Source organism: Nerophis lumbriciformis, linkage group LG03, assembly GCF_033978685.3.
Source record: "Nerophis lumbriciformis linkage group LG03, RoL_Nlum_v2.1, whole genome shotgun sequence".
Classification (NCBI taxonomy): Eukaryota; Metazoa; Chordata; class Actinopteri; order Syngnathiformes; family Syngnathidae; genus Nerophis; species Nerophis lumbriciformis.
Genome location: NC_084550.2, coordinates 12586240 through 12598865, shown reverse-complemented (window position 1 = coordinate 12598865; position 12626 = coordinate 12586240). Strand labels below are relative to the sequence as shown.

The 12626-nt window shown below is 41.1% G+C and overlaps 1 protein-coding gene across 1 annotated transcript; it reads right to left on the bottom strand.

The window, feature by feature from the left end:
- Positions 1-2742: 2742 nt before the first annotated feature.
- On the bottom strand, positions 2743-10872 carry LOC133575501 (sorting nexin-16-like). The gene is made up of 5 exons (XM_061928169.1): positions 10418-10872; positions 10186-10272; positions 9171-9319; positions 9019-9088; positions 2743-3297 (listed from the first exon to the last, which is right to left on the bottom strand). Exons 1-5 carry the CDS (start codon positions 10685-10687, stop codon positions 3160-3162), a joined length of 714 nt encoding a protein of 237 aa, XP_061784153.1. The 5' UTR covers positions 10688-10872; the 3' UTR covers positions 2743-3159.
- Between the last annotated feature and the right edge of the window lie 1754 nt (positions 10873-12626).

The window sequence follows — 12626 nt, the reverse complement described above, 5'->3', positions numbered from 1 at the left end:
CAATACGTGGACTATGGTGTGGTTGTTTTCCCGAGATGCAAGTGAACTTGGACCGGACATGGCATGAAGGTAATGACATCTTTATTTTAACACTAATAAAAGGAATAAACAAAAGGCGCGGACAAGGGCGGAAGTACAAAACTTGGCTATAAAAACAAAAACTAGCACAAAGGCAGAACTATGGACAAAAAAACAAAAGACACTAACTGTGGCATTAATAAACAAAACTTACTTGCGATGACGTGAACAGGGCAGCATGGACTATGAAACAAGCAGCGTGAACTAAGCATGAAACCGTAAACATGACATGAAGCAGAGTGATGTTGCCAGAAAGACAGCCTGGCATGGGTTTAAATAATACAGACATGATTGACAACAGGTGCGCGAGTGCAAAACGTGAAACAGGTGAAACTAATGGTCGCTATGGTGACAAAACAAACAGGAGTGCCCAAAGTGTCCAAAAACCAAACCGAACATAACCAAAACAAAACATGATCACACAGACATGACAGATCTATACATTGACATGAAGTACAACAGCGTATCTAGTCGATACTACCATGATTACATCTATATTTTTTATCGTCACAAAATATATTTTCCTTTTATTAAAATTCATATTATATTTATAAACTCAGGAAATATGTCCCTGGACACATGAGAACTTAAATTATGACCAATGTATGATCCTGTAACTACTTGGTATCGGATCGATACCTAAATTTGTGGTATCATCCAAAACTAATGTAAAGTATCTAAACAACAGTAAAATAAGTGATTATTGCATTTGAACAGAAGTGTAGATTTCTATCTACATGTTAAAAGAGAAAATAACAGTAAATGAACAAGTGGATTAAAGGCCTACTGAAATGCGATTTTCTTATTTAAACGGGGATAGCAGGTCCATTCTATGTGTCATACTTGATCATTTCGCGATATTGCCATATTTTTGCTGAAAGGATTTAGTAGAGAACATCGACGATAAAGTTCGCAACTTTTGGTCGCTGATAAAAAAGCCTTGCCTGTACCGGAAGTAGCAGACGATATGCGCGTGACGTCACAGGTTGTGGAGCTCCTCACATCTGCACATTGTTTACAATCATGGCCACCAGCAGCGAGAGCGATTCGGACCGAGAAAGCGACGATTTCCCCATTAATTTGAGCGAGGATGAAAGATTCGTGGATGAGGAAAGTGAGTGGGAGCGATTCAGATAGGGAAGATGCTGTGAGAGGCGGGTGGGAATGACTAAAACAGTAAATAAACACAAGACATATATATACTCTATTAGCCACAACACAACCAGGCTTATATTTAATATGCCACAAATTAATCCCGCATAACAAACACCTCCCCCCTCCCGTCCATATAACCCGCCAATACAACTCAAACACCTGCACAACACACTCAATCCCACAGCCCAAAGTACCGTTCACCTCCCCAAAGTTCATACAGCACATATATTTCCCCAAAGTCCCCAAAGTTACGTATGTGACATGCACATAGCGGCACACACATACGGGCAAGCGATCAAATGTTTGGAAGCCGCAGCTGCATGCGTACTCACGGTACCGCGTCTGCCCGTCCAACTCAAAGTCCTCCTGGTAAGAGTCTCTGTTGTCCCAGTTCTCCCCAGGCCAATGGTAAAGCTTGACTGTCATCTTTCGGGAATGTAAACAATGAAACACCGGCTGTGTTATCCGGCACAACAGTCAGGGGGTGCATTCTACGGCGAGGGTGCGTTATCCGGCACAACACCTGCCGCAATACACCGCTTCCCACCTACAGCTTTCTTCTTTGCTGTCTCCATTGTTCATTGAACAAATTGCAAAAGATTCACCAACACAGATGTCCAGAATACCGTGGAATTTTGCGATGAAAACAGACGACTTAATAGCTGGCCACCATGCTGTCCCAAAATGTCCTCTACAATCCGTGACGTCACGCGCTGACGTCATCATACCGAGACGTTTTCAGCAGGATATTTCGCGCAAAATTTAAAATTGCACTTTAGTAAGCCATATTGGCATGTGTTGCAATGTTAAGATTTCATCATTGATATATAAACTATCAGACTGCGTGGTCGGTAGTAGTGGGTTTCAGTAGGCCTATTATAATCCTTTTTTACAGCTTGTCCTTCATAATGTTGACAAAATAATAGAATGAGAAATGACACAATATGTTACTGCATAAGTCAGCAGACTAATTAGGAGTCTTTGTTTGTTTACTTACTACTAAAAGACAAATTGCCTAATATGTTCACTATTTTTTTTAAGGACAAACTTGCAATAAGAAACATATGTTTAATGTACCCTAAGATTTTTTGTTAAAATAAAGCCAATAATGCCATTTTTGTGGTACTCTTTATTTAGAAAAGTATCGAAAAGTATCAAAAATGTATTATTATTATTATATATATAATTATTATTATTATAATATTAAAAATTATTGGTATCGGGACAACCCTAGCTTATACTATTAGTGGGCGTGTTGAGTGGGATCTACTAAGACTTCCTGTGCAATTAAACAGTGGTGCAGACCGCCAGCACTTTTCTTTATTTTCATTCTATTAAGCAGGAACAATTTCTATTACAGGAAGATATTTATTGTATTCTGTTAATCTTGTTATTTTACACAAAATATGTTTCCCATGCATTCCAACTGAATTGTAATTTTGAGTAAAATCGTATAAACACAAATAAAAAAAGGCAAAAAAAAAAAAAAGGACAAACCAGCCATGCCAATAAAGTGTACTTCATTTAATTTTGAAAAAGTTGGCAACTGGCATTGACAGAAAATGTGCAATTGTCAAATTCAACAAAAGAACTACCTAATAGCCTTTAGTACCCCCAAGACAAACGTACTTCTACACACAAATTAAATCATGTGAGTAAATTTCAGTGATGAGTGATGACATTACCCTTAATATGCATGACTCAGCCCTAAGATTAGTATTATTCATTTATCTTGTGGCGCCCTTTAGAGGACATTAGTTGCAAGTGGCGGTAATCAGAGATTTTTTTAATGTGTGGGGAAAAAATGACTGAAGGACAGCAAGAGATCAACAATACTGGTGAATAGTTACCAAAACTGCAATAACATCAGTTAAAATGAATTGTTGATAATATGAACATTTTTGGATTATTAAGATTTCCTAAACATTAGACTTTGCTCATCAGCAGGTTTATGTAGTTTTCTCTCTCCTTTAGGATGCGCGTTAAATTATCAACATCTCGTTGTTTTTCCATGAGTTCCCTCTGTAGATGGTGGTTGGTCTCCTCCAGCGTCTCACAGAAAACCTAAACCAACAGTAAAATCATTTTCAACAAAGTTAATTCATAAACTTTGTATACGTGTGCACATTGTCCCCAAGATGCGGAGACAGCGTGCTGCTAAAACTGTGTTTAATAAACAGGAAAACAAAAAGTAGCGCAACAGAGGAGTGCACAGTAAGCAGTGAAAGCTAAGACGAAAGAGAGTTTACGTCCATTAGTAGCGAAGTACAAACCCCGTTTCCATATGAGTTGGGAAATTGTGTTAGACGTAAATATAAACGGAATACAATGATTTGCAAATCATTTTCAATCCAGATTCAGTTGAATGCACTACAAAGACAAGATATTTGATGTTCAAACTCATAAACTTTATTTTTTTTGTGCAAATAATAATTAACTTTGGCTGCAACACGTGCCAAAGTAGTTGGGAGAGGGCATGTTCACCACTGTGTTACATGGCCTTTCCTTTTAACAACACTCAGTAAACGTTTGGGAACTGAGGAGACACATTTTTTAAGCTTCTCAGGTGGAATTATTTCCCATTCTTGCTTGACGTACAGCTTAAGTTGTTCAACAGTCCGGGGGTCTCCGTTGTGGTATTTTAGGCTTCATAATGCGCCACACATTTTCAATGGGAGACAGGTCTGGACTACAGGCAGGCCAGTCTAGTACCCGCACTCTTTTACTATGAAGCCACATTGGTGTAACACGTGGCTTGGCATTGTCTAGCTGAAATAAGCAGGGGCGTCCATGGTAACGTTGCTTGGATGGCAACATATGTTGCTCCAAAACCTGTATGTACCTTTCAGCATTAATGGCTTCTTCACAGATGTGTAAGTTACCCATGTCTTGGGCACTAATACACCCCCATACCATCACAGATGCTGGCTTTTCAACTTTGCGCCTATAACAATTCGGATGGTTCTTTTCCTCTTTGGTCTGGAGGACACGACGTCCACAGTTTCCAAAAACAATTTGAAATGTGGACTCGTCAGACTACAGAACACTTTTCCACTTTGTATCAGTCCATCTTAGATGAGCTCAGGCCCAGCGAAGCCGACGGCGTTTCTGGGTGCTGTTGATAAACGGTTTTTGTCTTGCATAGGAGAGTTTTAACTTGCACATACAGATGTAGCGACCAACTGTAGTTACTGACAGTGGGTTTCTGAAGTGTTCCTGAGCCCATGTGGTGATATCCTTTACACACTCATGTCGCTTGTTGATCCAGTACAGCCTGAGGGATCGAAAGTCACGGGCTTACCTGCTTACGTGCAGTGATTTCTCCAGATTCTCTGAACCCTTTGATGATATTACGGACCGTAAATGGTGAAATCCCTAAATTCCTTGCAATAGCTGGTTGAGAAAGGCTTTTCTTAAACTGTTCAACAATTTGCTCACGCATTTGTTGACAAAGTGGTGACCTTCGCCCCATCCTTGTTTGTGAATGACTGAGCATTTCATGGAATCTACTTTTATACCCAATCATGGCACCCACCTGTTCCCAATTTGCCTGTTCACCTGTGGGATGTTCCAAATAAGTGTTTCATGAGCATTCCTCATTTTTATCAGTATTTATTGCCACCTTTCCCAACTTCTTTGTCACGTGTTGCGGCATCAAATTCTAAAGTTAATGATTATTTGCAAAAAACATTTTTTTTTATCAGTTTGAACATCAAATATGTTGTCTTTGTAGCATATTCAACTGAATATGGGTTGAAATTGATTTTCAAATCATTGTATTCCGTTTATTTTTACATCTAACACAATTCCCCAACTCATATGGAAACAGGGTTTGTACAAAGAAAACAAAGTTATAGTCCCAAAGATTGTCACAAACACACGGGGTGTGGTGAAATTTGTCCTCTGCATTCGACCCATCCCCATGTTCACCCCCTGGGAGGTGAGGGGAGCAGTGAGCAGCAGCGTGCGCCGCGCTCGGGAGTCATTTGGTGATTTAACACCCTGTATTTGTAACCCAGTTACAAATACAATGATCCTTCCCCGACTGAATGAGGAGGCCGAAATATAAAGAAGTCTAATTGGGATTGGCAGCATGTGAGAATACTGGCCACTAATCGCGAGCAGGTGCGAAAAGCAGTGGTGAAGTCACTTCAAGACAACATCAAACAGGAAATGGAAACAAAATAAGAGCGCAGGAAAGGAAGTAAACACAGGAAATACCAAAAGGAAGCCAGACCTTTCGTCACAGGTCATGACAGCACCCCAATTCCCCCAAAGGACGGATTCCAGAGGTCTCAGAGTACTAAGAGAAACCGTGTTTAATAAACAGGAAAACAAAAACTAGTGCAACGGCAAAGTGCACAGGAAGCAGCGAAAGCTAAGCCTAAAGAGAGCTTACATTCATTAGTAGAGAAGCACAAACAAACACCAGTAAGAAATACAATGATCCAGCCCCAACTGAATGAAGGAGGCCGGAATTTAAAGAAGCCTGACTGGGGTTGGCAGGAGATGAGAACACTGATCACTAAGTGTGAGCAGGTAGTGAGAACAGCACTAAGAAGCAGTGGTGAAGTCACTGCAAGACAACTCAAAACAGGAAGTGGAAACAAAATAAAGAAAAGGAAGTAAACAGAAATTAGGAAATACCAAAAGGAAGTCAGACCCGACGTCACAGGTCATGACAAACTAACTACTATATTATTAACTGTGTGTTCAAGGCTTTTCTTGAAACATTTTGCAGGTTAAAACATCTTAACCAAACAAAATTCTGACATTTTAATGCACAGTTGTCAAACTCAAGGCCTGGGGGCTACAGACGATCCAGCCTTTCACATCCTTTAAAGCCAGGGGTCTCAAACTCAATTTACCAGGGGGCCACTGGATGCAGAAACTGGGTGAGGCTGGGCCGCAAGAAAAGATTTCTTAAAAAAAAATCTAACATGCCCTTTTTAATGAATTCACCTTGTTTGAATGGCTATCTCGCCCTAGCAACATACTTGCCAACCCTCCCAATTTTTCCGGGAGACTCCCGAATTTCAGAACCCCTCCCGACAATCTCCCGGGACAATCATTCTCCCGAATTTGTCCCGATTTTCACCCGGACAACAACATTAAGGGTGTGCTGTGATGGAACTGCCTTTAACGTCCTCTACAACCTGTCGTCGTTGATGTGTGGGGGGTGGGGGGGCAGGGTTTGGTGGTAGCGGGGGTGTATATTCTAGCCCGGAAGAGTTAGGGCTGCATGGGATTCTGGGTATTTGTTCTGTTGTGTTGCGGTGCGGATGTTCTCCCGAAATGTGTTGGTCATTCTTGTTTGGTGTGGATTCACAGTGTGGCGCATATTTGTAACAGTGTTAAAGTTGTTTATACGGCCACCCTCAGTGTGACCTGTATGGCTGTTGATCAAGTATGTCTTGCAGTCACTTACGTGTGTGTACAGAAACCAAATTCAACATGTGACTGGGCTGGCACGCTGTTTGTACAGGTTGTAGAGGGCGCTAAAGGCAGTACCATCACAGCACGCCCTTAATATTGTTGTTTGGGTGAAAATCGGCAGACATTCGAGAGAATGGTTGCCCTGAAATTCGAGAGACTCCCGGAAAAATCAGGAGGGTTGGCAAGTATGACGCTGTCAAGCGCCATTCATATAAAACTTGCGGGCCGCACTAACATTACATTTTCATATTAAGGTGCGGGCCGCAAAATAACGTCTGGCGGGCCGCAATTGGCCCACGGGCCGCGTGTCTGAGACCCCTGATTAAAGCGGCCTGCGAAAAACCTGTATATTACTAAACCTGGTTAGTTATTCATCTTTCTTCCTTCAAATTGTAATTTCTAACAATTTACATGATCAAAGGATATTGTAATGGACTGGAATTTAAAAAGCATTCAAATGATTTGATAACTATTTGAGTGGGAGAACACAAAAGGTTCAGGTTCATGCTTTCTATTCAAAATTGTGTCCATCAAGGTTCCATATTGGGTCCCATTTTATTTACTATTTGTATTAATGTCTTGTGTCATAATGTAACAGATGGCAAATTTAATTTCTATGAGGATGACACTGATTTGTTTTGTTCTGCTTCATCGTTAGCAAGGGCCACAGAACGCCTCCAATCTGCTTTTAATGTTACTCAGAAAAATCTTAACCAATTAAAACTTGTACTGAATTCTGACGAAACGTGTTGTGATGCATTGATTTGATTTACAGCTGTAATTGTAACTGATATATGTCTACCTCCTGGTTAAATTGAGTTCACTAACGAGCATGGACTTGTAGTTTTTAACCTAATATATGATGTTGCAAGATATTCCATTTTAAAATAAGACAACACTGTATACCTGTGTTATTCATTAATTAGTACAAAACCCAAAACCAGTAAAGTTGGCACCTTGTGTAAATCGTAAACAAAAACAGAATACAATGATTTGCAAATCCTTTTCAACCTACCATATTCGATTGAATAGACTGCAAAGACAAGATACTTAATGTTCAAACTGGTAAACTTAGTTATTTTTTGCAAATATTAGCTCATTTGGTGACATCAAGGATATCACCACATGGGCTCAGGAACCCTTCAAAAAACCACTGTCAGCAACTACAGTTGGTCGCTACATCTGAAAGTGCAAGTTAAAACTCTACTATGCAAAGCCAAAGCCATTCATCAACAACACCCAGAAACACCGGCTTTTCTAGGCCCGAGCTCATCTAAGATGGACTGATGCAAAGTGGAAAAGTGTTCTGACGAGTCCACATTTCGAATTGTTTTTGGAAACTGTGAACGTCGTGTCCTCCAGACCCAAGACGAAAAGAACCATTCGGATTGTTATAGGCGCAAAGTTCAAAAGCCAGCATCTGTGATGGTATGGGGGTATATTAGTGCCAAAGGCATGGGTAACTTACACATCTGTGAAGGCGCCATTAATGCTGAAAAGTACATACAGGTTTTGGAGCAACATATGTTGCAATCCAAGCAACGTTATCATGGACGCCCCTGCTTATTTCAGCAAGACAATGCCAAGCCACGTGTTACAACAGCGTGGCTTCATAGTAAAAGTGTGGGTATTCGACTGGCCTGCCTGTAGACCAGACCTGTCTCCCATTGAAAATGTGTGGCATATAATGAAGCCTAAAATACCACAACGGAGACCCCGGACTGTTGAACAACTTAAGCTGTATATCAAGCAAGAATGGGAAATAATGCCACCTGAAAAGCTTCATAAATTGGTCTCCTCAGTTCCCAAACATTTACTGAGTGTTGTTAAAAGGAAAGGCCATGTAACACAGTGGTAAAAATGCCCCTGTGCCACTTTTTTGCAATGTGTTGCTGCCATGAAATTCTAAGTTAATGATTATTTGCAAAAAAAAATGTAGTTTCTCAATTCGAACATTAAATATATGTCGGTACTGCATTAAAAAGCGACATCAGTGTGTAAAGGATATCACCACATGGGCTCAGGAACACTTTCAGAAAACCACTGTCAGGAACTACTATTCAATCAGTGTATTCAATTGAATATAAGTTGAAAAGGATTTGCAAATCATTATATTCTCTTTGTATTTACGATTTACACAACGTGCCAACTTCACTGGTTTTGTATTTATTATTCAATCAATCAATCAATCAATGTTTATTTATACAGACCTAAATCACAAGTGTCTCAAAGGGCTGCACAAGCCACAACGATTCATTAATTCTTATTTATATATATATATATATATATATATATATATATATATATATAAATTCTTATTATTATTATACTTTATATTCTTAAACTCACCCTGCTTTCTTCCACACTGTCAAATGGGCCTGGTGGGTCAGTCATACACAGAAACTGCCTGACCACATCACTGGGAACACACAAAGGGGACAATTGAGGTAATATGTTAATCTATTAGAGAATTGTATATCATGTCTTATGCCAGGCCATACCTGCTAATGATATGTTTGTGGTGTGTCAGGTTGTGCAGAAATGTTTGCAGAGCAGTTTGCCTCTCTGCCAGAAACTCCTCATCGTAGTTGTCTTTAAACCAACGCTTCGGAGGAAGAACTAAGTGGACGCTAGGAAACAAATCCTTAAGCTGCAACAAAGCATTAATTGAAAGAGATGTTGGAGGTTGTACAAACCCCAAAACCAGTGAAGTTGGCACGTTGTGTAAATCGTAAACAAAAACAAAAAACAATGATTTGAAAATCACTTTCAACTTATATTCAATTCAATAGACTGCAAAGACAAGACATGTAAGGTTCGAACTGAGAAACTTTGTAATTTTTTGCGAATATTAGCTCATTTGGAATTTGATGCCTGCAACATGTGGCAAAAAAGACTGAGAAAGTTGAGGAATGCTCATCAAACACTTATTTGGAACATCCCACAGGTGAACAGGCTAATTGGGAACAGGTGGGTGCCATGATTGGGTATAAAAGCAGCTTCCGTGAAATGCTCAGTCATTCACAAACAAGTACGGGGCGAGGGTCACCACTTTGTGAACAAATGTGTGTGCAAATTGTCGAACAGTTTAAGAACAACATTCCTCAATGAGCCATTGGAAGGAATTTGGGGATTTCACCATCTACGGTCCGTAATATCATGAAAAAGTTCAGAGAATCTGGAGAAATCGATGATATTACAGACCTTCAATCCCTCAGTCGGTACAGCATCAAAAAGCGACATCAGTGTGCAAAGGATATCACCACATGGGCTCAGGAACACTTCCGAAAACCACTGCCAGTAACTACTATTCAATCAGTCTATTCAATTGAATATAAATTGAAAATGATTTGCAAATCATTGTATTCTGTTTTTATTTACGATTTACACAACGTGCCAACTTCACTGGTTTTGGGTTTTGTTTATCATTTTTTGTGCTCTATCAAACCTACATGTTATTAGTCCATTTACAAATGTATTATTGTATGAGAGTAGTGTGTGACGGGTCATCATCACCTTGTTTTGGAGCCTGCAGAAGTCTGTGTATCTTCGAAAAATAATCCAGCTGTCGCCTTGACTTCCGCTGACTAGAATCTTGTAAACCTAAGGCACAAAGGGCACACTAAATTCCTATACTCTATGCACTTTAGTGTGCACGGTTATATACACCTTTTAACACCACATGAAGCTTTATGTTCAAGTAAGACAAAGTGAAATAACATGCATTCCGTGTGCTTTGGTATCTTACCGTAAACTTTGACCTCTCTTCAAGGGTATCATGGCCCTGCAGTGTCAAGGTGAAGGGGAGTGGCGATGAACCTCCCTTCACATCGCTACCATTGGCGTCATTACGCGTCGGATCACCCCACGGTCCGTCCTCTCTCTGATGAGATGAGAGCTCACACTTGGCAGACGAGACGTCAAAATGCACGGAAGGCAAACTCTGACCTGAATCAATGTTGACGATCATCTGTGTGAGTGCTGGCGGGAGTTCACAAGCCTGGACCGCTCTACTCATACTAACTATTCCTATTTGGATCACCAGAACCAGAAGGCAGGTTGTGTGGAATATAGTGCATGTAAGCAGCAGTTAAGAGGTAAATGATTTGTCAACACTGTGTGCTTCACAGGTGCCAAAGTACAGCCTCGGGAAATTAAATCAATATTTTATTAGAGAGGTGTATTAGATATAACACTGACAACAAATTGCGTAGTAAACTATAACACAAAAGCTAAGATAATGTTGTTGTTGTTTTTTTTTTAATAGTTTAGCACAGTAACTTGGAGAAGGCATTCGACCGTGTCCCTCGGGAAGTCCTGTGGGGAGTGCTCAGAGACAGGCCCGGCCCTAACCAATCTGGCGCCCTAGGCAAGATTTTAGGTGGCGCCCCCCCACATCGGCAGTGAAGTGTATATACTCACAAGAAACCGAATAGCTTTGTCTTTGACCTTTTTTTTTTTACTTACAACTATACCTAATATATAAAGGGGTGGAAAAGTGACTATTACCTGCAGGGCAAACATTAGCTAACCAGAAGGCAATAACAATGTAAACAAAAAACACCTGCTTAAAATATCTAATACAAATATGTCCCTGAGGAATGTAAGGTGAGTACTGTAATTACCTAACGTTACATTATTATTTTCCATAACAATTTAGCCCCCTCCACAATATTAACCCGACGTTAAAACAGAACTAGTTATTTATTGATTAGCAATTGCCGAATCATGTAACATTAGCTTAATGCTAAAAAGCCAGGTTACTATCACATTCTGTAACAGACAAATAATTTCATGTAGGCTAACGTTACCTACCTGCTACCTCCTGTTTTTTCTCGTTTCTACTCCTCTTCTTTTCTCTTTTTTCTTCCCTGGGCACCTGACAGTTTTGGCCGTTTTGACATCTTGTGTTGATTTTTTGATGTGGTGACGTCCAAAAAGAGTCATGATACGGGAAGGGAGGGGGCGCACCGTGCGGGGGAGAGGGGGGGGGGGGGGGGGGCGTAATGTTGTAACAAATAATATTTCTATTAAATAGGCTTTACTTTGCATTTTAATTAACGTGGGATTCTTTTTTGTATTTAGAAATAATAATACCAACTTTTTTTTTTTTTTTTCTCCAACATTTGTGGCACTGGCGTGGCGCCCCCTGATGGACGGCGCCCTTAGCATTTGCCTATACGGCCTATGCTCAGAGAGTATGGGGTATCGGACTGTCTGATTGTGGCAGTCCGCTCCCTGTATGATCAGTGCCAGAGCTTGGTCCGCATTGCCGGTAGTAAGTCGGACACGTTTCCAGTGAGGGTTGGACTCCGCAAGGCTGCCCTTTGTCACCGATTCTGTTCATAACTTTTATGGACAGAATTTCTAGGCGCAGTCAAGGCGTTGAGGGGATCCGGTTTGGTGGCTGCAGGATTAGGTCTCTGCTTTTTGCAGATGATGTGGTCCTGATGGCTTCATCTGGCCAGGATCTTCAGCTCTCACTGGATCGGTTCGCAGCTGAGTGTGAAGCGACTGGGATGAGAATCAGCACCTCCAAGTCCGAGTCCATGGTTCTCGCCCGGAAAAGGGTGGAGTGCCATCTCCGGGTTGGGGAGGAGATCTTGCCCCAAGTGGAGGAGTTCAAGTACCTCGGAGTCTTGTTCACGAGTGAGGGAAGAGTGGATCGTGAGATCGACAGGCGGATCGGTGCGGCGTCTTCAGTAATGCGGACGCTGTATCGATCCGTTGTGGTGAAGAAGGAGCTGAGCCGGAAGGCAAAGCTCTCAATTTACCGGTCGATCTACGTTCCCATCCTCACCTATGGTCATGAGCTTTGGGTTATGACCGAAAGGACAAGATCACGGGTACAAGCGGCCGAAATGAGTTTCCTCCGCCGGTTGGCGGGGCTCTCCCTTAGAGATAGGGTGAGAAGCTCTGCCATCCGGGAGGAGCTCAAAGTAAAGCCGCTGCTCCTC